This window comes from Mustelus asterias, chromosome 31, assembly GCF_964213995.1.
Source record: "Mustelus asterias chromosome 31, sMusAst1.hap1.1, whole genome shotgun sequence".
In the NCBI taxonomy this organism is placed as follows: domain Eukaryota; kingdom Metazoa; phylum Chordata; class Chondrichthyes; order Carcharhiniformes; family Triakidae; genus Mustelus; species Mustelus asterias.
The window spans coordinates 2494841-2521738 of NC_135831.1; the positions used below are offsets into that span (position 1 = coordinate 2494841).

The 26898-nt window shown below is 56.6% G+C and overlaps 2 protein-coding genes across 4 annotated transcripts in view; one reads left to right on the plus strand and one right to left on the minus strand.

Moving 5' to 3' along the window:
• bacc1 (BPTF associated chromatin complex component 1) overlaps positions 1-13934 on the plus strand; it is a 14316-nt gene extending 382 nt beyond the window's left edge. The window contains exons 2-6 of the mRNA XM_078200756.1: positions 1713-1807; positions 6054-6155; positions 10082-10284; positions 11274-11378; positions 12859-13934. Coding sequence (XP_078056882.1) covers positions 1713-1807; positions 6054-6155; positions 10082-10284; positions 11274-11378; positions 12859-12923 — 570 coding nt within the window. The 3' untranslated portion in view covers positions 12924-13934. The remainder of the gene's footprint in view (positions 1-1712; positions 1808-6053; positions 6156-10081; positions 10285-11273; positions 11379-12858) is intronic.
• Positions 13935-16343: 2409 nt separating this feature from the next.
• Positions 16344-26898, minus strand: part of alox12 (arachidonate 12-lipoxygenase) — a 57248-nt gene continuing 46693 nt past the window's right edge. For 2 of the 3 annotated variants that reach the window (XM_078200835.1, XM_078200834.1), the window contains 4 exons: positions 25611-25732; positions 22241-22341; positions 20849-21019; positions 16344-16644 (listed from right to left, as the gene is read on the minus strand). In XM_078200835.1, coding sequence (XP_078056961.1) covers positions 16465-16644; positions 20849-21019; positions 22241-22341; positions 25611-25732 — 574 coding nt within the window. In that variant the 3' untranslated portion in view covers positions 16344-16464. The remainder of the gene's footprint in view (positions 16645-20848; positions 21020-22240; positions 22342-25610; positions 25733-26898) is intronic. The other variant, XM_078200833.1, reaches the window with a different exon arrangement.

Sequence of the window (26898 nt, forward strand, 5' to 3'; positions counted from 1 at the left end):
GAATTATGCAGGGGGTGGTAGTGGGTGAGCCACTGCCTTGAACCCGCTGCGGTCCCGTGTGGTGTAGGTACACTCACAGCGCTGTTAGGGAGGGACTTCCAGGATTTTGACCCAGCGGCTGCGGAGGAACGGCCGATGTGTTTCCCAGTCGGGATAGTGAGTGGCTCGGAGGGGAACCTCCAGGTGGTGGTGGTGTTCCCCAGGTATCTGCTGCCCTTGTCCTTCTAGATCATAGAATCCCTACAGTGCAGAAGGAGGCCATTCAGCCCATCAATCCGACCACAATCCCACACAGGGTCTTTTCCCGTAATCCCATGCATTTACCCTGCTAATCCCCCTGACACTAAGGTCAATTTAGCATGGCCAATCCCCCTAACCCGCACATCTTTGGACACTAACTCCTTTAGTGTCCAAAGATTGTTAAATAGGAGAGTCATGTTAGTGTCACCAGACTAGTCACCCAGAGACCCAGGTTAATATTCTGGGGGGGGGGGGGGAAAACACGGGTTCGAATCCCACCACGGCAGCTGGTGGATTTTAAACTCCATTCATGAATTGGGAATTGAGAAACCCACCTGGGCCGCTAATGTCTCCTTTAGGGAAGGAAATCTGCCGTTCTTTACCCGGTCTGCCCGACACGTTACTCCAGTGGGCTTGGGGGGAGTTGGGAGGTGGGGGGGTGCATTGAAGGTGTGGTGGAGCTGTAGCGAGGGTGGGGTGGTGGGGGTTGAGGGAGGGGGAGTTGGAGGGAGGGAGGAAGGGTTGAGGATGAGGGGGAGTTGTAATGAGGGGTCGGGGCGAGGGGGGAGTCGGGGCGAGGGGTGGAGTCGGGGCGAGGGGGGGAGTCGGGGCGAGGGGGGGAGTCGGGGCGAGGGGGGGAGTCGGGGCGAGGGGGGGAGTCGGGGCGAGGGGGGGAGTCGGGGGGAGTCGGGGCGAGGGGGGGAGTCGGGGGGAGTCGGGGCGAGGGGGGAGTCGGGGCGAGGGGGGAGCCGGAGCGAGGGAGGGAGGGGGGAGTCGGAGGGGAGGGGGGAGTCGGAGGGGAGGGGGGAGTCGGAGGGGAGGGGGGAGTCGGAGGGGAGGGGGGAGTCGGAGGGGAGGGGGGAGTCGGAGGGGAGGGGGGAGTCGGAGGGGAGGGGGGAGTCGGAGGGGAGGGGGGAGTCGGAGGGGAGGGGGGAGTCGGAGGGGAGGGGGGAGAGGTGGGGGGAGTCGGAACGAGGGGGAGGGGGGGAGTCGGAACGAGGGGGAGGGGGGAGTCGGAACGAGGGGGAGGTGGGGGAGTCGGAACGAGGGGGGGGGAGTCGGAACGAGGGGGAGGAGGGGGGAGTCGGAACGAGGGGGAGGTGGGGGAGTCGGAACGAGGGGGGGGGAGTCGGAACGAGGGGGAGGTGGGGGAGTCGGAACGAGGGGGGGGGAGTCGGAACGAGGGGGGGGGGGAGTCGGAACGAGGGGGGGAGTCGGAACGAGGGGGGGGGAGTCGGAACGAGGGGGGGGGAGTCGGAACGAGGGGGAGGGGGAGGGGGGAGTTGGAACGAGGGGGGTGAGGGAGGAATTGGGGTGGGAGGGGGGCAGTTGGAGCAGCGGGGGGGGAGTTTGGGCGAGTGGGGGTGGGCCTGGAAGAGTTGGAGCTGGAAGAGTCGGGGGGAGGGGGGGGATCGTGTTTGTTTGAGTGCGGGGTTCAGTGGGGTTCACTCTCCCGCCCTTTGACCTTGCAGGTGGGCGAGATCTTCTCGGCGGCCGGTGCTGCGTTCACCAAGCTCGGGGAACTGACCATGCAGCTTCACCCGGTGGCAGACTCCTCGCCCGCTGGGTAAGTAGACGGCAGCGCTGGCGGTCTGTCCTCCCTGCCTCCCCCCAACCCCCCTCACCCTGCGCCCTCGCATCCCCTCCACACCCCAGTCTTCACCCCTGCAAGCCCCCAGTGCCACCAGGTGCTGAGACACCTGGTCCCTTGGCCCACCTGCCTGAGGGGTAAGAGGCCACACTGGGGCACGGGCTCCTTTATGTCCCCAACATTTCTGTGTGCTCAGTTTCAAGTTTATTTATTAGTGTCACAAGTCAGCTTACATTAACACTGCAATGAAGTTAGTGAAAATCCCCCTAGTCGCCCCACACTCCGGCGCCTGTTCGGGTAACACTGAGGGAGAATTTAGCATGGCCCAATGCACCCTAACCAGCCCGTCTTTCGCACTGTGGGAGGAAACCGGAGCACCCGGAGGAAACCCACGAAGACACGGGGAGAATGTGCAGACTCCACCCAGATAGTGACCCAAGCGGGGAATTGAACCCGGGCCCCTGGCGCTGTGCGGCAGCAGTGCTAACCCGCTGTGCCACCGTACTGTCGCGGGGCCGGTGTGCGGTTGGGGAAGGAGGGAACCCCTTAACCACAGAGGGTTGGCGGGAGAGCCAACTGGGCCTCCAGTCCCCTTCACTGCCCCACACCCACCCCCAACTAGGTAAATGCAGAAAAGATACGGATCTGCCCGGGTCAGGTGGAATGTCTCGAGGGGCTGAATGGCCTCCTCCCTCCCTGTTTCCCTCTGCCCAACGCCCAGAAATGTGAGCGCACATTACCCACATGGAGTCTTGCTTTGATAGTTTGGAGCGGGGGTGGGGGGGGGGAGCTGGAAAGAGGCTTCGAAGAGAGAATTATGCTCCCCCCCCCCACCCCTTTCCCCCCCTCTTCCACCTCTCCTCTCCCACTCCTCGCCCAAGACACTGGACTATTGATGGTGTGAAAATGGCAGGGGCCTTTGGTTTCCACCATCGGGTTCAAAGAAGACTGGGTGAAACTGTCAGAGGGTCAGTGCTGAGGGAGTGCCGCACTGTCAGAGGGTCAGTGCTGAGGGAGTGCCGCACTGTCAGAGGGTCAGTGCTGAGGGAGTGCCGCACTGTCAGAGGGTCAGTGCTGAGGGAGTGCCGCACTGTCAGAGGGTCAGTACTGAGGGAGTGCCGCACTGTCAGAGGGTCAGTACTGAGCGAGTGCCGCACTGTCAGAGGGTCAGTGCTGAGGGAGTGCCGCACTGTCAGAGGGTCAGTACTGAGGGAGTGCCGCACTGTCAGAGGGTCAGTACTGAGGGAGTGCCGCACTGTCAGAGGGTCTGTACTGAGGGAGTGCCGCACTGTCAGAGGGTCAGTGCTGAGGGGGTGCCGCACTGTCAGAGGGTCTGTGCTGAGGGAGTGCCGCACTGTCAGAGGGTCAGTACTGAGGGGGTGCCGCACTGTCAGAGGGTCTGTACTGAGGGTGTGCCGCACTGTCAGAGGGTCAGTGCTGAGGGGGTGCCGCACTGTCAGAGGGTCAGTGCTGAGGGAGTGCCGCACTGTCAGAGGGTCAGTACTGAGGGAGTGCCGCACTGTCAGAGGGTCAGTACTGAGCGAGTGCCGCACTGTCAGAGGGTCTGTGCTGAGGGAGTGCCGCACTGTCAGAGGGTCAGTACTGAGGGAGTGCCGCACTGTCAGAGGGTCAGTGCTGAGGGAGTGCCGCACTGTCAGAGGGTCAGTACTGAAGGAGCGTCGCATTATTGGGTGTCCCACCTATCTGCTTGGTATTAAACCTGGATGTGAAAGAATTGAATCAAGGAGATGTGTTTCCTTGGCCAACATTCATCCCTCCATCAGCATCAATAAATAACAAACTCTCTGCTCGTTGCCTCAGTGCTGTTTGTGGGATCTTGCTGTGTGCAAATTGGATGCCGTGTTATAGGATTCCTGTGTTACGGTTCAGAAGTACTTTGTAGGCTGCAAAGCACTTTGGGATGTCTTGGGGAGGTGGGCGGGGGAGGGGGGGTGGGAAGGGAGTGGAGGTCAGGAAAGGTGCTACGCAAATGCGACTTTGTTCTTTCTTGAATGTAGACGATTGTTAACCTGGCGTATTCCTGGGATTAGGGCCACACTGCTGATGCAGGCAGCGCTCCAGACTGGCACCCCCCGTCTCCGTCCAGTCTGGTCCTCCCCGTCTCCGTCCAGACCAGTCCTCCCCGCCTCCGTCCAGACTGGCGCCCCCGCCTCCGTCCAGACTGGCGCCCCCGCCTCCGTCCAGACTGGCGCCCCCGCCTCCGTCCAGACTGGCGCCCCCGCCTCCGTCCAGACTGGCGCCCCCGCCTCCGTCCAGACTGGCGCCCCCGCCTCCGTCCAGACTGGCGCCCCCGCCTCCGTCCAGACTGGCGCCCCCGCCTCCGTCCAGACTGGCGCCCCCGCCTCCGTCCAGACTGGCGCCCCCGCCTCCGTCCAGACTGGCGCCCCCGCCTCCGTCCAGACTGGCACCCCCCGTCTCCGTCCAGACTGGCGCCCCCGCCTCCGTCCAGACTGGCACCCCCCCGCCTCCGTCCAGACTGGCGCCCCCGCCTCCGTCCAGACTGGCGCCCCCGTCTCCGTCCAGACTGGCGCCCCCGTCTCCGTCCAGACTGGCGCCCCCGCCTCCGTCCAGACTGGCGCCCCCGCCTCCGTCCAGACTGGCGCCCCCGCCTCCGTCCAGACTGGCGCCCCCGCCTCCGTCCAGACTGGCGCCCCCGCCTCCGTCCAGACTGGCGCCCCCGCCTCCGTCCAGACTGGCGCCCCCGCCTCCGTCCAGACTGGCGCCCCCGCCTCCGTCCAGACTGGCGCCCCCGCCTCCGTCCAGACTGGCGCCCCCGCCTCCGTCCAGACTGGCGCCCCCGCCTCCGTCCAGACTGGCGCCCCCGCCTCCGTCCAGACTGGCAGCCCCCGCCTCCGTCCAGACTGGTGCCCCCAGTCTCCGTCCAGACTGGCGCCCCCGCCTCCGTCCAGACTGGCAGCCCCTGCCTCCGTCCAGACTGGCAGCCCCCGCCTCCGTCCAGACTGGCAGCCCCCGCCTCCGTCCAGACTGGCAGCCCCCGCCTCCGTCCAGACTGGCAGCCCCCGCCTCCATCCAGACTGGTGCCCCCAGTCTCCGTCCAGACTGGCGCCCCCGCCTCCGTCCAGACTGGCGCCCCCGCCTCCGTCCAGACTGGCAGCCCCCGCCTCCGTCCAGACTGGCAGCCCCCGCCTCCGTCCAGACTGGCAGCCCCCGCCTCCGTCCAGACTGGCAGCCCCCGCCTCCGTCCAGACTGGCAGCCCCCGCCTCCGTCCAGACTGGCAGCCCCCGCCTCCGTCCAGACTGGCAGCCCCCGCCTCCGTCCAGACTGGCAGCCCCCGCCTCCGTCCAGACTGGTGCCCCCAGTCTCCGTCCAGACTGGCGCCCCCGCCTCCGTCCAGACTGGCAGCCCCCGCCTCCGTCCAGACTGGCAGCCCCCGCCTCCGTCCAGACTGGCAGCCCCCGCCTCCGTCCAGACTGGCAGCCCCCGCCTCCATCCAGACTGGTGCCCCCAGTCTCCGTCCAGACTGGCGCCCCCACCTCCGTCCAGACTGGCGCCCCCGCCTCCGTCCAGACTGGCAGCCCCCGCCTCCGTCCAGACTGGCAGCCCCCACCTCCGTCCAGACTGGCAGCCCCCGCCTCCGTCCAGACTGGCAGCCCCCGCCTCCGTCCAGACTGGCAGCCCCCGCCTCCGTCCAGACTGGCAGCCCCCGCCTCCGTCCAGACTGGCAGCCCCCGCCTCCGTCCAGACTGGCAGCCCCCCGCCTCCGTCCAGACTGGCAGCCCCCGCCTCCGTCCAGACTGGCAGCCCCCGCCTCCGTCCAGACTGGCAGCCCCCGCCTCCGTCCAGACTGGCAGCCCCCGCCTCCGTCCAGACTGGCAGCCCCCGCCTCCGTCCAGACTGGCAGCCCCCGCCTCCGTCCAGACTGGCAGCCCCCGCCTCCGTCCAGACTGGCAGCCCCCGCCTCCGTCCAGACTGGCAGCCCCCGCCTCCGTCCAGACTGGCAGCCCCCCGCCTCCGTCCAGACTGGCAGCCCCCGCCTCCGTCCAGACTGGCGCCCATGTCAGCCCTGAGCCTGATGCCCTGCCAGCCACCCATGCCCAACCCTCCCGTCAGTGCTCACCCACGTTGAATTGGACCGGCTGGCTTTGCGTTCCGCCCCTTCTCCCACATTTTGATCTCCTACCCCCCCTGCTCTGTCTCGCTCCATCTATCCATCTCTCTCTCTCTCTCTTTTCCCGGCAGTGCCAAATGGACAGACACAGAGATTGAGATGCTGCGCTCGGCTGTAAAGCGCTTTGGCGAAGACTTAAACAAAATCAGCACCATCATCAAAGACCGCACAGTGTAAGCGAGGGACGGCGGTGCAGGGCGGAGTGGGAGAGGGCCAGGGTTGGAGTGCGCGTTGGTGGGGGGCAGCGGGAGAGAGCCAGGGTGGAGGGAGTGCGGGGCGGCTCGCCGGGAGAATCTTGTCAGTTAGATTCCGAATTTGCAATGAGTTAGCTGACGTTAAGGTATTAAACCACAGGAGAGAGGGAAAAGAATGAAGAAGATTCTTTGAACCAGAATGAATACAGATTAGAATCCCTGCACTGCAGAAGGAGGCCATTCAGCCCATCGGGTCTGCACTGACAACGATCCCCCCCCCCCCCCCCCCCCGAGGCCCTATCCCTCTAACCCCACGTATTTACCCTGCTAACTAAGGGGACACGGCCTCAAAATAAGGGGGAGCAGATTTAGGACTGAGTTGAGGAGGAACTTCTTCACACAAAGGGTTGTGAATCTGTGGAATTCCCTGCCCAGTTGAGGCTACCTCGTTGAATGTTTTTAAGGCAAGGATGGATAGATTTTTGGACAGTAAAGGAATTAAGGGTTATGGTGAGCGGGTGGGTAAGTGGAGCTGAGTCCTCGGAAAGATCAGCCATGATCTTAGTGAATGGCGGAGCAGGCTCGAGAGGTCAGATGGCCAACTCCTGCTCCTAGTTCTAATGTTCTTATGTGATCCCCCTCACACTAGGGGGTAATTTAGCATGGCCAATCCACCTAACCTGCACATCTTTGGATACTAAGAGGTAATTTAGTATGGCCAATCCACCTAACCTGCACATCTTTGGATACTAAGAGGTAATTTAGTATGGCCAATCCACCTAACCTGCACATCTTTGGATACTAAGAGGTAATTTAGTATGGCCAATACCCCTAACCTACACATCTTTGGAGGAAACCGGAGGAAACCCACGCAGATACGGGGAGAACGTGCAGACTCTGCACAGACAGTGACCCAAGCCGGGAATCGAACCCAGGTTCCTGGCGTTGTGAGGCAGCAGTGCTAACCACTGTGCCACCGTGCTGCACATTGTGACACCTTAAACACTTGACCATAGCAACGGTGGCTAGGAGTCACTCAAAGACTATTTCCTCGGGTGGATGGAGCTATTACAAGGGGGCATAACTATAGGGTTCGTGGTGGGAGATACAGGAAGGATATCAGGGGTAGGTTCTTTACGCAGAGAGTGGTTGGGGTGTGGAATGGACTGCCTGCGGTGATAGTGGAGTCAGACACTTTAGGAACATTTAAGCGGTTATTGGATAGGCACATGGAGCACACCAGGATGATAGGGAGTGGGATAGCTTGATCTTGGTTTCAGATAAAGCTCGGCACAACATGGTGGGCCGAAGGGCCAGTTCTGTGCTGTACTGTTCTATGTTCTATAAGATTCCCGTGACATCCTACGCACCAGATCAAGGTCACCCGTCTTTCACACTGAACACCCAGACCGGTCGACGGACACTCCCAGTGCAGTACCGAGGGAGTGCTACACTGTCAGCGGCACCGTGAGATATTAAACTGTGATCCCCCCCCCGCCCCATTTGCCCTCTCGTGGGTGTCCCACAGGATTGGGATTGGGCAGGGAACTACTTGGCAGAGTCCTGAGTGACTGCAGAGCCTCCAACCCAAACTGGATGTCAGGACTCTTTGTCTGAATGTGTTCCTTTCGTAACTGTGTCCGTCGACAGGTAGTCACACAGGCCCAGTCAGTTATACTAGTCCGGCGGGGGGGGGGATCTCCATTAAGATAGTAAAATTCACCCCGCCCTCACTGGGATAGAGACAGCAGCCAAGGTTCTACTAGTTGCCGGCGATCTCCCAGCGGGGGAACAAGCGTGAGGTCCCGGAGTCCACACACACGGCCATGAGAGTGCCGGGGGGTTACGAGCTGTCACATCGAGGTGTCCAGGCGCGTCACCTTAGCAGAACTTGATGCACTGATCTCCAAACTCGCGGGGGTTTTCCCCAGGGCTCAATGAACCTGCTCCCCTGTGATTCCTGTCTTCCCACCGCCACCCCCATGCCCCCCGGATGCTCAGCTGTCTTGGAGTGTCTCTGGACAGGGCCCACATCACTCGCCGCCGTCCTTTCTTTGCCTCACTGGGCGAGTGTGGCGTTTCCTGTTTGCCCCCGATAGGCGGAAGAAGTTGAATTTGCCTAGCACCGTTTTGACTTCGTGAATCAACCCAAGGTGATTGGGGGAAGAGACTGTGCCGTGGTTTAGACAGATGACCAAAAGGCTTGGACATAGGAGTAGGTTTTAATTCGATTTGATGTATTATTGTCACATGTATTGGGATACAGTGAAAAGTATTGTTTCTTGCGCGCTATACAGACAAAGCATACCGTTCATAGAGTACATAGGGGAGAAGGATTGGATTTGATGTATTATTGTCACATGTATTGGGATACAGTGAAAAGTATTGTTTCTTGCACGCTATACAGACAAAGCATACCGTTCATAGAGAAGGAAAGGAGAGAGTGCAGAATGTAGTGTTACAGTCATAGCTAGGGTGTAGAGAAAGATCAACTTAATGCGAGGTAGGTCCATTCAAAAGTCTGACAGCAGCAGGGAAGAAGCTGTTCTTGAGTCGGTTGGTCCGTGACCTCAGACTTTTGTATCTTTTTCCCGACGGTAGAAACATAGAAAACTACAGCACAAAACAGGCCCTTCGGCCCCACAAGTTGTGCCGAACATATCCCTACCTTTTAGGCCTACCTATAACCCTCCATCCTATTAAGTCCCATGTACTCATCCAGGAGTCTCTTAAAAGACCCTATTCAGTTTGCCTCCACCACCACTGACGGCAGCCGATTCCACTCACCCACCACCCTCTGTGTGAAAAACTTCCCCCTAACATTTCCCCTGTACCTACCCCCCAGCACCTTAAACCTGTGTCCTCTCGTAGCAGCCATTGCCACCCTGGGAAAAAGCCTCAGAGAGCCCACCCGATCTATGCCTCTCAACATCTTATATACCTCTATTAGGTCTCCTCTCATCCTACGTCTCTCCAAGGAGAAAAGACCGAGCTCCCTCAGCCTATCCTCATAAGGCATGCCACTCAATCCAGGCAACATCCTTGTAAATCTCCTCTGCACCCTTTCAATCTTTTCCACATCCTTCCTGTAATGAGGCGACCAGAACTGAGCACAGTACTCCAAGTGGGGTCTGACGAGGGTCTTATATAGCTGCATCATTATCCCCGGACTCCTAAACTCAATCCCTCGATTGATAAAGGCCAGCACACCATACGCCTTCTTAACCACCTCCGGGGCCCGATTTTAGAGTCCTGTGGACCCGGACCCCAAGGTCCTTCTGATCCTCTACAGTACTAAGAGTCTTTCCCTTAGGTGGAAGCTGGAAGAGAGAATGTCCGGGGTGCGTGGGGGTCCTTAATTATGCTGGCTGCTTTTCCCCGAGGCAGCGGGAAGTGTAGACGGAGTCAATGGATGGGAGGCTGGGTTTGCGTGATGGATTGGGCTACATTCACGACCCTTTGTAGTTCCTTGCGGTCTTGGGCAGAGCAGGAGCCCCAGACCAAGCTGTGATACAACCAGAAAGGATGCTTTCTATGGGGCACCTGTAAAAACTGGCTGGGTGCAGTTTCTGTGCCGTTTCAGGGAGATGGGGGCCACCAATATTCATCACTTAAATCAATTAGGCCACCGTCAGGTCGCTGCTGTGGGATCTTGCTGTGCGTATGTTGGGTGCCGCGTTTCCTGCAACAGACCCTGCACATTCACAAGGGACTTCAGTGATTGGGGGGCGCGAGGAGACGTCCTGAGGGAGCCAGGCGCTAGAGAAATGCAAACTCTTTGGTTGTTGGAGGGGGGGGGGGGGGTCCTGTGACGGTGTTGTCCATAACCATGCTGGTTCTAACATTTCAACACCCCCTTCCCCCTCCCTCCCTCCCTCCCTCCCTCCCCCTTCCTCTTCCCGCAGCGCCCAGATCAAGACCACGGTAAAACGCAAGGTGTACGAGGACAGCAGCGTTCCCCTCCCCTCAGAATCTCCCAAGAAAACCCAGAAGAAGACGGCGTCCGGGGGCACCGGGGTCTTGGCACCAGCCACGCCGACAGCTGCGGCCGCCGTGGGCACCACGCCTCCCACGGACTCGTCCAGCGTTAAGAAGCAGAAGACATCCGGTAAGGATCGACAGGGGGCGGGGGGGAAGGGGGGGGGAAGAGGTTGGTTTCCAGCTCTGGGGAAAGGAGGTTGAGTCAAGTAACACTTAGAATCATCGAATCCCAACAGTGCAGAAGGAGACCATTCCCCCTGACACTAAGGGACAATTTAGCATGGCCAATCCACCTAACCTGCACATCTTTGGACACTAAGGGGCAATTTAGCATGGCCAATCCACCTAACCTGCACATCTTTGGACACTAAGGGGCAATTTAGCATGGCCAATCCACCCAACCCACACATCTTTGGACACTAAGGGGCAATTTAGCATGGCCAATCCACCTCACCCGCACATCTTTGGACACTAAGGGGCAATTTAGCATGGCCAATCCACCTCACCCGCACATCTTTGGACACTAAGGGGCAATTTAACACGGCCAATCCACCTCACCCGCACATCTTTGGACACTAAGGGGCAATTTAGCATGGCCAATCCACCTAACCTGCACATCTTTGGACTATGGGAGGAAACGGGAGCACCGGCAGGGAACCCATGCAGACGCGGGGAGAATGTGCAAACTCCACACAGTGAAGTTACTGTGAAAACCCCCTGGTGGCCACATTCCGGTGCCTGTTCGGGTAACACTGAGGGAGAATTTAGCACGGCCAATGCACCCTAACCAGCACGTCTTTCAGACTGTGGGAGGAAACCGGAAGAAACCCACGCAGACACGGGGAGAACGTGCAGACTCCGCACAGACAGTGACCCGAGCCGGGAATCGAACCTGGGTCCCTGGCGCTGTGAGGCAGCAGCGCTAACCCACTGAGCCGCCCATAAGGGTGAGCATGTTAAAATCAAGGTGTTATTTGACCAGTGTGGGTCAACGAGCACTGTGTGGGGTGGGCTGACCGAGGGAAGAGGTGTCTGTTGTAAGACCAAGCGGGGTTAGCTGCTCCCCAAGTTCCCGGAGGCTTCCCTGATTTCTCTCTCTCTCTCTCTGTCTCTCAGACGTGACGCTCAGCGCTCTAAATGACTCGGATGTCAACAGCGACTTGGTGGACATTGAAGGACTCGGGGAAGGGTCACCAGCGAAGAAGCTCAACTTCGACCAGGGTAAGTGTCGCTCTGCGTCTGGGGTGGTGGTGGTGGGGGGGGGCGGGGGGGGGGAGGGGGGAGGAGGAGGAGGAATGGGGAGAGCGGGTTGGTTAGAGAAAGCAATCGGTGGAGAGAGTGGATGGGAGAAATGTCTAGGGTCAGCGACACGGTGGTTGGCGCTGCTGCCTCACAGCGCAAGGGATCTGGGTTCGATTCCCGGCCTCGGGTCACTGTCTGTGTGGAGTCTACATGTTTCCCGACCCCCCCCGCCACCCACCGTGTCTGCGTGGGTTTCCTCCGGGTGCTCCGGTTTCCTCCCACAGTCCGAATGATATGTAGTTTAGGTGGATTGGCCGTGCTAAATTGCCCCTTAGTGTCCAAAGATGTGCAGGTTAGGGGGATTGGCCATGCTAAATTGCCCCTTAGTGTCCAAAGATGTGCAGGTTAGGTGGATTGGCCGTGCTAAATTGCCCCTTAGTGTCCAAAGATGTGCAGGTTAGGGGGATTGGCCATGCTAAATTGCCCCTTAGTGTCCAAAGATGTGCAGGTTAGGTGGATTGGCCGTGCTAAATTGCCCCTTAGTGTCCAAAGATGTGCAGGTTAGGTGGATTGGCCGTGCTAAATTGCCCCTTAGTGTCCAAAGATGTGCAGGTTAGGTGGATTGGCCATGCTAAATTGCCCTTAGTGTCCAAAGATGTGCAGGTTAGGTGGATTGGCCATGCTAAATTGCCCTTAGTGTCCAAAGATGTGCAGGTTAGGTGGATTGGCCATGCTAAATTGCCCTTAGTGTCCAAAGATATGCAGGTTAGATGGATTGGCCATGCTAAATTGCCCTTAGTGTCCAAAGATGTGCAGGTTAGGGGGATTGGCCATGCTAAATTGCCCTTAGTGTCCAAAGATGTGCAGGTTAGGTGGATTGGCCATGCTAAATTGCCCTTAGTGTCCAAAGATATGCAGGTTAGATGGATTGGCCATGCTAAATTGCCCTTAGTGTCCAAAGATGTGCAGGTTAGGTGGATTGGCCATGCTAAATTGCCCCTTAGTGTCCAAAGATGTGCAGGTTAGGTGGATTGGCCATGCTAAATTGCCCCTTAGTGTCCAAAGATGTGCAGGTTAGGTGGATTGGCCATGCTAAATTGCCCCTTAGTGTCCAAAGATGTGTAGGTTAGATGGATTGGCCATGCTAAATTGCCCCTTAGTGTCCAAAGATGTGTCGGTTAGGGGGATTGGCCATGCTAAATTGCCCCTTAGTGTCCAAAGATGTGTCGGTTAGGGGGATTGGCCATGCTGATTACACGGGGTTATGGGGATGTGGGCCTGGGTAAGCTGATCTTTAAAGAGTCTGTGCAGCCTCCTCCAGCACTGTAGGGATTCTCTGAAGCTCTGATTTTTGTTTGGGTGGTGAACAGGGCTCTTACTGTGTGTTTATTAGTGATGAGTCCATTCCTATCCGTTTGCTGATCTGTCTGTTCCTGCTTTCTCTCTGTCTCTGTTTCAGACAGTCTGAGCCTCGATTCCAGCCTCATCATGAACACCTCCGATATCCCACTGCTGTCGCGTTAAATCGCCACCTCCCACCCCTCCCTGCCTCTCTCTCTACCCCCCCCCCTCCCCACCCCGCCCCCCTCTCTCCCCTCCCCCTGCCTCTCTCACCCTCCACCATCCCTCTCTCTCGCACTCTCTCTATCACAGTCCTCCTCTCTCATATCACAATTCTCCTCTCTCTCCTTCTCTCCTCCACCATCCCCCGTCCTCTCTGACACCATCCCCCTCTCTCTCCCCTCCCCCCGCCTCTCTCTCTCTCCCCCTTCCACCATCCCTCTCTCTCGCACTCTCTCTATCACAGTCCTCCTCTCTCATATCACAATTCTCCTCTCTCTCCTTCTCTCCTCCACCATCCCCCGTCCTCTCTGACACCATCCCCCTCTCTCTCCCCTCCCCCCGCCTCTCTCTCTCTCCCCCTTCCACCATCCCTCTCTCTCGCACTCTCTCTATCACAGTCCTCCTCTCTCATATCACAATTCTCCTCTCTCTCCTTCTCTCCTCCACCATCCCCCGTCCTCTCTGACACCATCCCCCTCTCTCTCCCCTCCCCCCGCCTCTCTCTCTCTCCCCCTTCCACCATCCCTCTCTCTCGCACTCTCTCTATCACAGTCCCCCTCTCTACCCCGCTCTCATATCACAATCCCCCTCTCTCTCCCTCTCTCCTCCATCATCCCCCCTCTCTCCCTCTCCTCCGATCTGCTCCTCTCTCCTGCTCTCCCTCTCTTCCACCATCCTTCTTTCTCTCTCTCTCTCTCCTCCAGCATCCCTCTCTCTCCATCACCATCTCATCCCTCTCCCTCCCGGTCTCCGTGGAGATGTGCAGCATTCAGAGCAGTGTCAGCACTCTGAGCACCCCCCCCCAGTCTCTCTCTCCCCGCCTCCCTTTCCACCTTTCCCAGCCGGGATGCCTGTTCAGGAGCAGTGGCAGCTTTTACAACCATCTCTCGCCCTGGCCTTGGCCAGGCACTTTGTTTTAGGAAATTGTAGCCGGGTTTTGACAGATTTCTCAATAAAAGACAAAAAAAGCCACTCGACAGCTTTGTGCATCCGTGCCCAGGACACTGTTCCTCGCTCCGATGAGTGGAGAGGTGGTTCCAAACCTTCGAGAGCGTCAATCCAACCTTTCCTTCTCCGGAGGCTGGAAGGTGAGGCGTAGAGTCAGCAACGGATCTTTCTGGGGTGGGGCGTGATGGGGAAAGACGGGGGGGAGGGGGCCAGGTTGGGGTGGCGCGTTGGGTTGAGGCTGAAGTGCCCAGAGGTAAACTCAAACCAACGGACGGCACGGTGGTTGGCACATCTGCCTCACGGCACCAGGGAGCCAGGTTCAATTCCGGCCTCGGGTCACTGTCTGTGCGGAGTCTGCACGTTCTCCCCATCTCTGCGTGGGTTTCCTCCGGGTGATCCGGTTTCCTCCCACAGTGATGGAGAGAGGGCGAGAGAGAGAGAGAGGGATGGTGGGCGGGGAAGAGAGAGAGAGAGAGAGTGAGAGGTGGGTTAGGTGGGTTGGCCATGCTAAATTGCCCCTTAGTGTCCAAAGATGTGCAGGTTAGATGGATTGGCCATGCTAAATTGCCCCTTAGTGTCCAAAGATGTGTAGGTTAGATGGATTGGCCATGCTAAATTGCCCCTTAGTGTCCAAAGATGTGTAGGTTAGGTGGATTGGCCATGCTAAATTGCCCCTTAGTGTCCAAAGATGTGCAGGTTAGATGGATTGGCCATGCTAAATTGCCCCTTAGTGTCCAAAGATGTGCAGGTTAGGTGGATTGGCCGTGCTAAATTGCCCCTTAGTGTCCAAAGATGTGTAGGTTAGGTGGATTGGCCGTGCTAAATTGCCCCTTAGTGTCCAAAGATGTGTAGGTTAGGTGGATTGGCCATGGTGGATGTGCAGGGTTGCAGGAATAGGGTGGGTGAAAGGGCATGGCTGGGATGTCCTTCCATCGATTCTACGGTACAGACTCGATGGGTCGAATGGCCTCTTTCGTCTCTGTATGAATTCTATGAAGAAGCATTGAGGGACTGGACCACAGCAGAGCTGCCGAACATTCTCGGCGCACAATCCTACAGCCACCGCGGATCGGGAATTCTTTATTCAAATCTCCTGCCCCTGTGCTCAGTCAAAGAAAACCTACGTCACGGCCTGGGAGACATCGCTTAGTGAAAAAACACCCACCGAGACGGAGGGGAGGGAGGAGCGACTGAGACCTGAAATTGGGACTCAAAATAAACATTGTCTTCTGGTGTGGCTTTCCTTTATTGCAAGAGGAATGGAACATCAAACTAGGAAGGTTTTGCCACAGTTGTACAGAGCAGCTGGAGCACCATGTACAGCTTTGGTCTCCTTACTTAAGAAAGAATACAGTTGCATCAAAAGCAGTTCACTCGACTGATTCCTGGGATGAAGGGGTTACCTTACGAGGAAAGACTGCAAGTTGGGCCTGAACACACTTGTAGAAGAATGAGGGATGATCTTATTCAAATATATGAGATTCCTGAGTGGGGCGGCACTGTGGTCAGCACTGTGGTCAGCACTGTGGTCAGCACTGTGGCCTCACAGCACCAGGGACCCGGGTTCGATTTCCAGCCTGGGTGACTCTGTGGAGTTTGCACGTTCTCCCCGTGTCTGCATGGATTTTCTCCGGGTGCTCCGGTTTCCTCCCACATTCCAAAGTTGTGCAGGTTAGGTGGATTGGCCATGCCCCTTGGTGTCCAAACCTCATGTGAACTTCATTGCATTGTTAATGTCAGCCTACTTGTGGTAAATAAACTTTATCCTCTCCCTGTCCACCCTTTCAAGACCCCTCAGAATCTTACGTGTAAAGTTTTAAAGTTTATTTATTAGTCACAAGTAAAGGTTACATTAACACTGCAATGAAGTTACTGTGAAAATCCCCTAGCCGTCACACTCCGGCGCCTGTTCGGGTAACACTGAGGGAGAATTTAGCGCGGCCAATGCACCCTAACCAGCACGTCTTTCGGACTGTGGGAGGAAACCGGAGCACCCGGAGGAAACCCACGCAGAACACAGGGAGAACGTGCAGACTCCACACAGACAGTGACCCCAAGCCGGGAATCGAACCCTGGTCTCTGGCGCTGTGAGGCAGCAGCGCTAACCCAACTGTGCCACCGTGCTGCCCCATGTCACCTCTTACTCGTCTAAACTCCAGTGGATGCAGCCTTTCCTCGTAAGACAACCCGTCCATTCCGGGAATGGCCAACCCCCCCCCACCCAATGCCACCGCCCCCTCCACCCACCGCCCCCTCCACCACCCACCGCCCCCTCCACCACCCACCGCCCCCTCCACCACCCACCGCCCCCTCCACCACCCACCGCCCCCTCCACCACCCACCGCCCCCTCCACCACCCACCGCCCCCTCCACCACCCACCGCCCCCTCCACCACCCACCGCCCCCTCCACCACCCAGCGCCCCCTCCACCACCCACCGCCCCTTCCACCGCCCCCTCCACCCACCGCCCCCTGTTATTGCAATGGCTCTGATCCGCCCTCGCTGCGTGGCGAGGGGCTGCAGTGATGCCCGCGGCGTGTGGCGGGGGGGGGGCTCAGATGCTGACGCTGTTTTCGATGTTGGAAGGCTTCAGGTACTCGTATCCCAGCGGCAGACCTTCGTTCCGCTTCTCGATCCGCTTCTCGATATCCTTCAGTTCTTCCCGGAACTCAGCGATGACTTTCTTGGCTCCTTCCTCCGTGAAGTATTCCTCGTCGAAACAACCCAGCAATATCTGAGGGAAAACAGTGCATCTTATTGTGGACCCTTCCAGCTCACCCCTCTCCATTGTCCATCCAAACCTGAAGCTTCCCTGGCTAAATCAGCCACACATGATGCACGCGTGTCTGTGTATATGTGATAGATGTGCACAGGTGTACATGAGTATGTTTTTTTTTGTCCATATACAAATCATACAATCCCTGCAGTGCAGGAGAAGGCCATTCGACCCATCCAGTCTGCGCCGACCGCAATCCCACACATTTACCCTGCCAATCCCCCTGACACGAAGGGCGGTACGTTGGCACAGGGGTGGCCAGATTTCTGTTGATAAACTATTGAAACCTACGCAATTTCATATAAGAATGAAATCTATATTTTTAAAATAAATTTAGATCTTATAAACTTGAAAGTTGGCGCAGTGGTTGGCACTGCTGCATCATGGCGCCAGGGATCCCGGTTCAGTTCCCGGCTTGGGCCACTGTCTGTGCGGAGTCTGCATGTTCTCCCCGTGTCTGCGTGGGTTTCCTCCGGGTGCTCCGGTTTCCTCCCACAGTCCAAAGATGTGCGGGTTAGGTTGATTGGCCCTGCTAAAATTGCCCTTAGTGTCCCGGGATGCGTAGGTTAGAGGGTAAATATGTAGGGATATGGGGGTAGGGCCTGGGTGGGATTGTGGTCGGTGCAGACTCGATGGGCCGAATGGCCATCTTTCTGTGCTGTAGGGTTTCTAAGTTAATGTAGGCCGACTTGTGACAATAAATAAACCTTTTTACTTTAAGGGGCAATTTAGCATGGCCAATCCACCTAGCCTACACATCTTTGGACACTAAGGGGCAATTTAGCATGGCCAACCCACCTAACCCGCACATCTTTAAACTGTGGGAGGAAACCCACGCAGACACGGGGAGAATGTGCAAACTCCACACAGACGGTGACCCAAGCCGGGAATCGAACCCGGGTCCCTGGCGCTGTGAGGCAGCAGCGCTAACCCACTGTGCCACCGCGCCATGCTTTTGTTTGTGGGATTTGGGAATTGCTGGCAAGCCAAGGCCAGCAATGATCATCCATCCCTTGAGGTTTAGTTTATTTATTGTTGTCACAAGTCGGCTTACATTAACACTGCAATGAAGTTACTGTGAAAATCCCCAAGTCGCCACACTCCGGCGCCTGTTCGGGTAACACTGAGGGAGAATTTAGCACGGCCAATCCACCCTAACCAGCGCGTCTTTCGGACTGTGGGAGGAAACCGGAGCACCCGGAAGAAACCCACGCAGACACAGGGAGAACGTGTAGACTCAGCACAGTGACCCGAGCCGGGAATCGAACCCGGGTCCCTGGCGCTGTGAGGCAGCAGTGCTAACCTGCTGTGCCACCACTGTTCCTCAAACGCCGATAGATGCTGGTTCAATAGTTAGGTTTAAGTCTGAGATAGGCACATTGAGCGGGGCTATCAAGGGAGATGGGCCAAGGGCAGATGCATGGAATTAGGCCACAGATCAGCCATGATCTTATTGAATGGTGAAGGGGGCTGAATGGCCGACTCCAGTTCCAGTGTCAGTATAAATGTATCACTGACCAGTGTGCAAATCCTCTGTAACAGCGTCTCCACCAGACTGGACAGAGATTCGGGAAGGTGGCACATCGCCCTAACCTCCAGGGTAATGAGGGATGGAGGCCATTGCTGGCCTCGCTAACAATTCCCAAATCCCACAAACAAATGGAAAGGGAATGAGCGGGTCTGTATATGTGATTGTGATGGCGTAATTGTGTCTGTGCGCGAGTGTGAGTCTGTGCGCGAGTGTGAGTCTGTGCGCGAGTGTGAGTCTGTGCGCGAGTGTGAGTCTGTGCGCGAGTGTGAGTCTGTGCGCGAGTGTGAGTCTGTGCGCGAGTGTGAGTCTGTGCGCGAGTGTGAGTCTGTGCGCGAGTGTGAGTCTGCGCGAGTGTGAGTCTGTGCGAGTGTGAGTCTGTGCGCGAGTGTGAGTCTGTGCGCGAGTGTGAGTCTGTGCGCGAGTGTGAGTCTGTGCGAGTGTGAGTCTGTGCGCGAGTGTGAGTCTGTGCGCGAGTGTGAGTCTGTGCGCGAGTGTGAGTCTGTGCGCGAGTGTGAGTCTGTGCGCGAGTGTGAGTCTGTGCGCGAGTGAGAGTCTGTGCGCGAGTGTGAGTCTGTGCGTGTGTGTGAGTCTGTGCGTGTGTGAGTCTGTGCGTGTGTGAGTCTGTGCGTGTGTGAGAGTGCGTGTGTGTGAGTCTGCGCGCGTGTGTGAGTCTGCGCGCGTGTGTGAGTCTGCGCGCGAGTGTGAGTCTGCGCGCGAGTGTGAGTCTGCGCGCGAGTGTGAGTCTGCGCGCGAGTGTGAGTCTGCGCGCGAGTGTGAGTCTGCGCGCGAGTGTGAGTCTGCGCGCGAGTGTGAGTCTGCGCGCGAGTGTGAGTCTGCGCGCGAGTGTGAGTCTGCGCGCGAGTGTGAGTCTGCGCGCGAGTGTGAGTCTGCGCGCGAGTGTGAGTCTGCGCGCGAGTGTGAGTCTGCGCGCGAGTGTGAGTCTGCGCGCGAGTGTGAGTCTGCGCGCGAGTGTGAGTCTGCGCGCGAGTGTGAGTCTGCGCGCGAGTGTGAGTCTGCGCGCGAGTGTGAGTCTGCGCGCGAGTGTGAGTCTGCGCGCGAGTGTGAGTCTGCGCGCGAGTGTGAGTCTGCGCGCGAGTGTGAGTCTGCGCGCGAGTGTGAGTCTGCGCGCGAGTGTGAGTCTGCGCGCGAGTGTGAGTCTGCGCGCGAGTGTGAGTCTGCGCGCGAGTGTGAGTCTGCGCGCGAGTGTGAGTCTGCGCGCGAGTGTGAGTCTGCGCGCGAGTGTGAGTCTGCGCGCGAGTGTGAGTCTGCGCGCGAGTGTGAGTCTGCGCGCGAGTGTGAGTCTGCGCGCGAGTGTGAGTCTGCGCGCGAGTGTGAGTCTGCGCGCGAGTGTGAGTCTGCGCGCGAGTGTGAGTCTGCGCGCGAGTGTGAGTCTGCGCGCGAGTGTGAGTCTGCGCGCGAGTGTGAGTCTGCGCGCGAGTGTGAGTCTGCGCGCGAGTGTGAGTCTGCGCGCGAGTGTGAGTCTGCGCGCGAGTGTGAGTCTGCGCGCGTGTGTGAGTCTGCGCGCGTGTGTGAGTCTGCGCGCGTGTGTGAGTCTGCGCGCGTGTGTGAGTCTGCGCGCGTGTGTGAGTCTGCGCGCGAGTGTGAGTCTGCGCGCGAGTGTGAGTCTGCGCGCGAGTGTGAGTCTGCGCGCGAGTGTGAGTCTGCGCGCGAGTGTGAGTCTGCGCGCGAGTGTGAGTCTGCGCGCGAGTGTGAGTCTGCGCGCGAGTGTGAGTCTGCGCGCGAGTGTGAGTCTGCGCGCGAGTGTGAGTCTGCGCGCGAGTGTGAGTCTGCGCGCGAGTGTGAGTCTGCGCGCGAGTGTGAGTGTGCGAGCGTGAGTCTGTGCGCGAGTGAGTCTGTGCGCGTGTGAGAGTCTGTGCGCGTGTGTGAGTCTGCGCGTGTGTGAGTCTGCGCGAGTGTGAGTCTGTGCGCGAGTGTGAGTCTGTGCGCGTGTGAGAGTCTGTGCGCGTGAGTCTGTGCGCGTGTGAGAGTCTGCGCGCGTGAGTCTGTGCGCGCGTGAGTCTGTGCGCGCGTGAGTCTGCGCGCGTGAGAGTCTGTGCGCGAGTGTGAGTGTGCGCGTGTGTGAGTCTGTGCGCGTGTGTGAGTCTGTGTGAGTCTGTGCGCGAGTGTGAGTCTGCGCGAGTGTGAGTCTGTGCGCGTGTGAGAGTCTGCGCGTGTGGGAGTCTGCGCGTGTGAGAGTCTGCGCGTGTGAGAGTCTGCGCGTGTGAGAGTCTGCGCGTGTGAGAGTCTGCGCGCGCGTGTGAGTCTGCGCGCGCGTGTGAGTCTGCGCGCGCGTGTGAGTCTGCGCGCGCGTGTGAGTCTGCGCGCGTGAGTCTGCGCGCGTGTGAGTCTGCGCGCGTGAGTCTGCGCGTGTGAGAGTCTGTGCGCGAGTGTGAGTGTGCGCGTGTGTGAGTCTGTGCGCGTGTGTGAGTCTGTGCGCGAGTGTGAGTCTGTGCGCGTGTGAGAGTCTGCGCGTGTGAGAGTCTGCGCGTGTGAGAGTCTGCGCGTGTGAGAGTCTGCGCGCGCGTGTGAGTCTGCGCGCGTGAGTCTGTGCGCGCGTGTGAGTCTGCGCGCGCGTGTGATTGTAATATTGTCTGTGTGAGAGAGAGTCTGGTCGGTTGGTGGATACCTCACCTTGTTAGGAAGTTTTCGGCCCAGATGCCATGTGAAGGCCATCTGCACAGAGGACTGACTCATGTCCGGTAGGGTCTCCATGAGCTGCTCCACCGAGATGTCGTCCTTACTTGTTAGTGGTGGCTGTCTCATTGTACAGGGGCTGTTTGGTATCCAGCAACACCAGTCATACTGCCAGGAGAAAGAGGTCAAGCGTCAAGCAAATCGCCACATGACTCGATGCAAAACATTCTGAGGGCTTTTGGAATTTCCACTGCTTATTGAAATCAATAGCTGTTTTATATTTAAAAGGGTTGCAGGTTGCTTCAAGAGGCAGTCACATGATTTGATGGTGTTGCCACAGGCTGCTGTTTTACTTTGAGTTTGTGCAGTACAGAGAGCAGCTCTTCAATAAAGCTTCTGTTGTTAGTTCGAATCTACATGTGCAAACCACATCTTTTTGAGTGAAACCCGCAACCCCTCACGGAGGACGTTACAATAACAAGAGGATATCTCGTCATCTTTAGCATCAATAGCACCATCATCTCCAAAGATGTGCAGGTTAGTTGGATTGGCCGTGCTAAATTGCCCCTTCGTGTCCAAAGATGTGCAGATTAGGGGGATTGACCATGCTAAATTGCCCCTTAGTGTCCCAGGATGTGTAGGTTAGGGGGATTAATGGGGTAAATACTTGGGGTTATGGGGAACAGGTCTGGGTGGGATTGTCCCTTAGTGTCAGGGGGCTTACGTGGGGTTACGGGGATAGGGCCTGGGTGGGATTGTGGTCAGTGCAGGCTCGATGGGCTGAATGGCCTCTTTCTGTACTGTAGGGTTTCTATGATTCTATGAATACCAGGGAGGCCTATTAGGAATACACATCCAATGTGGGAAAGGAAATCCAAAAAACCCTTTAAAAGAAGGGGAGTTAGGATATGTCATGAGATGTACAGCACGGAAACAGGCCCTTCGTCCCGACTTGTCCATGCCAGCCAGATCTCCTAAACTGAACTGATTCAAAAGTCTGACAGCAGCAGGGAAGAAGCTGTTCTTGAGTCGGTTGGTTCGTGACCTCAGACCTTTGTATCTTTTTCCCGACGGAAGAAGGTGGAAGAGAGAATGTCCGGGGTGCGTGGGGGTCCTTGATTATTCTGGCTGCTTTTCCCCGAGGCAGCGGGAAGTGTAGACAGAGTCAATGGATGGGAGGCTGGTTTGCGTGATGGATTGGGCTACATTCACGACCTTTTGTAGTTCCTTGCGGTCTTGGGCAGAGCAGGAGCCCATACCAAGCTGTGATACAACCAGAAAGAATGCTTTCTATGGTGCATCTGTAAAGGTTGGTGAGAGTCGTAGCGGACACATTTCCTCAGGGTGACCCCCCAGGATGTTGTCAGACGGGGATGTGAGAGACCTTACCTGCCCGTTATTGAGCGCGGCGTGTTGTGCTGAGCAGGTGAAGATCACCATGGTGAGAAATTTGTAAAGCTCCTCTCTGGTGTGGAAGGCTTCCGGCATTCCTGGAAGAAGTCCGTGTCAAAAAACATGAAGTCAGTCAATGGAACACAATGGGATTCAGGCTCTAGAACATGGGACACGGGGGCGCCTTTTAAGGGACCTCAGCGTCACCAATCCCTTTGCTTCCTCTGTCTCACTGAAAGCACAGCAATGAAAACCATGTGGCCTAACTGTTCCTGGAATGTCCTCCTCCCCCTCCTCTCACCCCACCAACACATTCTTCCATCCCATTCCCCCTCCCACGGAAGTGCATCTCTTCCCCCGGTGGCACGGTGGTTGGCACTGCTGCCTCACAGCGCCAGGGGACCCGGGTTCGATACCCAGCTCGGGTTACTGTCTGCGTGGAGTTTGCACGTTCACCCCGTGTCTGCGTGGGTTTCCTCCGGGTGCTCCTGTTTCCTCCCACAGTCTGAATGATGCGCTGGTTAGGTCTTTGACCATTTAAGTTGCTCCTCAGTATCCAAAGATGTGTTGTTTAGGCGGATAGGCCATGCTAAATTACCCCTTCGTGTCCAAAGATGTGCGGGTTTGGTGGATTGGTCATGCTAAATTGCCTCTTCGTGTCCAAAGATGTGCAGGTTAGGTGGATTGGCCATGCTAAATTGTCCCTTAGTGTCCAAGGATGTGTAGGTTAGGTGGATTGGCCGTGCTAAATTGCCCCTTAGTGTCCAAAGATGTGCAGGTTAGGTGGATTGGCCGTGCTAAATTGCCCCTTAGTGTCCAAAGATGTGCGGGTTAGGTGGATTGGCCGTGCTAAATTGCCCCTTCGTGTCCAAAGATGTGCGGGTTAGGTGGATTGGCCGTGCTAAATTGCCCCTTAGTGTCCAACGATGTGCAGGTTAGGTGGATTGGCCGTGCTAAATTGCCCCTTCATGTCCAAAGATGTGCGGGTTAGGTGGATTGGCCGTGCTAAATTGCCCCTTCGTGTCCAACGATGTGCAGGTTAGGTGGATTGGCCATGCTAAATTAACCCTTAGTGTCTAAAGATGTGCAGGTTAGGTGGTTTGGCCATGTTAAATTGTCCCTCAGTGTCCAAAGATGTGCAGGTTAGGGGATTGGCCATGCTAAATGGCCCCTTAGTGTCTAAAGATGTGCAGGTTAGGTGGATTGGCCATGCTAAATTGCCCCTTAGTGTCCAAGGATGTGTAGGTTAGGTGGATTGGCCGTGCTAAATTGCCCCTTAGTGTCCAACGATGTGCAGGTTAGGGGGATTGGCCATGCTAAATTAACCCTTCGTGTCCAACGATGTACGGGTTCGGTGGAGCCCTTGTCAAATTTGATTGCGAAATTGTGAAATTTCTATTGGAGAGAAATAGATGTTTTGAAGTTGTCTCATCGCAACTGGCAAACACGGGCATTGAGGGAAAGAAATATGTTTGCCTTTGCCGGTGGTGACTCACACATTACCCATCCTCCATCCTAAACCTTTATTTATGAGTGTCACGAGTCGGCTTACATTAACACTGTGAAAATCCCCCAGTCGCCCCACACTCCCGGCGCCTGTTCGGGTGGGAGAATTTAGCACGGCCAATGCACCCTAACCAGCACGTCTTTCAGACTGTGGGAGGAAACCGGAGCACCCGGAGGAAACCCACGCAGACACGGGGAGAACGTGCAAACTCTGCACAGACAGTGACCCAAGCCGGGAATCGAACCCGGGTCCCTGGTGTTGTGAGGCAGCAGTGCTAACCACTGTGCCACCGTGCCTCTGTTAGCTGCTGGATCAATTAAGGCAGGGCCTAGCCGCTGAGAACAGTCGAAGCCTCCAGAAAGACCAGAGAAGCCACTGTTGTGGATGTGATTGCTGAGATATTTTGAAGCACTATAAGGGGCAGCACGGCGACACAGTGGTTAGCACTGCTGCTTCACAGCGACAGGGACCCGTGTTCGATTCCCGGCTCGGGTCACTGTCTGTGTGGAGTTTGCACGTTCTCCCCCCGTGTCTGCGTGGGTTTCCTCCGGGTGCTCCGGTTTCCTCCCACAGTCCGAAAGACGTGCTGGTTAGGGTGCATTGACCTGAACAGGCGCCGGAGTGTGGCGACAAGGGGAATTTCACAGTAACTTCACTGCAGTGTTAATGTAAGCCTTACTTTTGACTAATAAACTTTATTTTTAAAAAACCCTTTTGTAGACTTGAACTGGCGTCATCTCTGGGTTGCTAGTGAGGTTATGTTGCAAGTCATGTTGCAGCTTTATAGAACCTTAGTTAGGCCACACTTGGAATATAGGGTTCAATTCTGGTCGCCACACTACCAGAAGGATGTGAAGGCTTTGGAGAGGGTTCAGAAAAGATTAACCAGGATGTTGCCTGGTATGGAGGGCTATGAGGAGAGGTTGGAGAAACTTGGTTTGTTCTCACTGGAACGACGGAGGTTGAGGGGCGACCTGATAGAAGTCTACAAGATTATGAGGGGCATGGGCAGAGTGGATAGTCAGAAGCTTTTTCCCCAGGGTGGAAGAGTCAATGACTAGGGGGCACAGGTTTAAGGTGCGAGGGGCAAGGTTTAAAGGAGATGTACGAGGCAGATTTTTTACACAGAGAGTAGTGGGTGCCTGGAACTCGCTGCCGGGGGAGGGAGTGGAAGCGGATACGGTCGTGACTTTTAAGGGGCATCTGGACAAATACATGAATAGGATGGGAATAGAGGGATATGATCCCCGGAAGGGTAGAGGGTTTTAGTTCAGTCGGGCAGCATGGTCGGTGCAGGCTTGGAGGGCCGAAGGGCCTGTTCCTGTGCTGTAATTTTCTTTGTTCGTTAATTCTTTTTGTTTTATGGGACATGGGCGTCCCTGGCTGGGTCCAGTATTTATTGCCCAGCCCTAGTTGTCGTTGGAGGGCAGTTGAGAGTCAACCACATTGGCTGTGGGCTCTGGAGTCACATGTAGGCCAGACCGGGTAAGGACGGCAGAATTCCTTCCCTAAAGGAACCAGGTGGGTTTTTCCGACAATCAGTAGATTCTTAATTCCAGATTTTTTTTTTTATTGAATTCAAATTCACCATCTGCCGTGGCGGGGATTTGAACCCGGGTCCCCCAGGACATTAGCTGAGTTTCTGGATTAACAGTCTTGCGATAATACCACTAGGCCATCCCCATTGTATATTCGCAAATACAAAATATATAACAAACCACGCAATACACAACAAAACTGGATGGGATTTGAACCCCAATCGACCAATCTTCCAATAAATAAACTATCTGTTTATAGACATGGTACCTTTCCACCTGCTCCCTTTCCCCAATTATCCCTCAAATGGTTGCTTTTAGTTACCAAATCCTGGAAGTTCCTGAAACCCTTCTTGCAACAGATCCTGAATCCAGGCCTGGAGTTCACTGTCCTCGCATACTTCCTGGTCAGTCTTGTAGTAGAGCCCTGCAATGCCTTTGACGTACCTAGGGTGGGGAAGGGGGTGGGGGAAATCAGGACAATTGTTAGATGGTCGTGACTGGTCGTCCCCAGTGTCTTGGACCAGAATCGATCTCCCCCCAAAACCGATAGATCAGTGTGGGCGCTGCTGTTTGTGAGATCTTGCTGTGTACTCATTGGCTGCCAGCTTCCCACTAAACCTCAGAAGGTGCTTAGTTTTCTGTCGGATGCCCCGAGATTGTGGACGATGCCAAGCAAACGCAACCCTCTGTGTCCCTCCTTCTTCTCTCTTGCCACACAAGTAGAGGGAACCCCTGCCCCCTCAGCCCCGCAGCACCACCCCTCATTCTTCCCTGGCAAAGATATGTGGCCATAGGAACAGGCAAAGGCCATTCAGCCCCTCGTGTTTGGCCTGCCCTTCCGGGAGATCCTGAGTGATATGTGACAAGGACACCAACGGGGACGAAGTAGAAAGGTTCGAGAGCTTCAGGTTTCTAGGTGTCCAGATCACCAACAACCTGTCCTGGTCCCCCCCATGCCGACGCTATAGTTAAGAAAGCCCCACCAACGTCTCTACTTTCTCAGAAGACTAAGGAAATTTGGCATGTCAGCTACGACTCTCACCAACTTTTACAGATGCCCCATAGAAAGCATTCTTTCTGGTTGTATCACAGCTTGGTATGGGGCTCCTGCTCTGCCCAAGACCGCAAGGAACTACAAAAGGTTGTGAATGTAGCCCAATCCATCACGCAAACCCAGCCTCCCATCCATTGACTCTGTCTACACTTCCCGCTGCCTCGGGAACAGCAGCCAGCATAATTAAGGACCCCACGCACCCTGAACATTCTCTCTTCCACCTTCTTCCGTCGGGGAAAAGATACAAAAGCCTGAGGTCACGTACCGACCGACTCAAGAACAGCTTCTTCCCTGCTGCTGTCAGACTTTTGAATGGACCCACCTCGGATTAAGTTGATCCTTCTCTACACCCTAGCTATGACTGTAACACTTTATTCTGCACCCTCTCCTTTCCTTCACCCCCATGTACTCTATGAACGGTATGCTTTGTCTGTACAGCTCGCAAGAAACAATACTTTTCACTGTATCCCAATACATGTGACAATAATAAATCAAATCAAATCCTTCTCCCCTATGTACTCTATGAACGGTATGCTTTGTCTGTATAGAGCGCAAG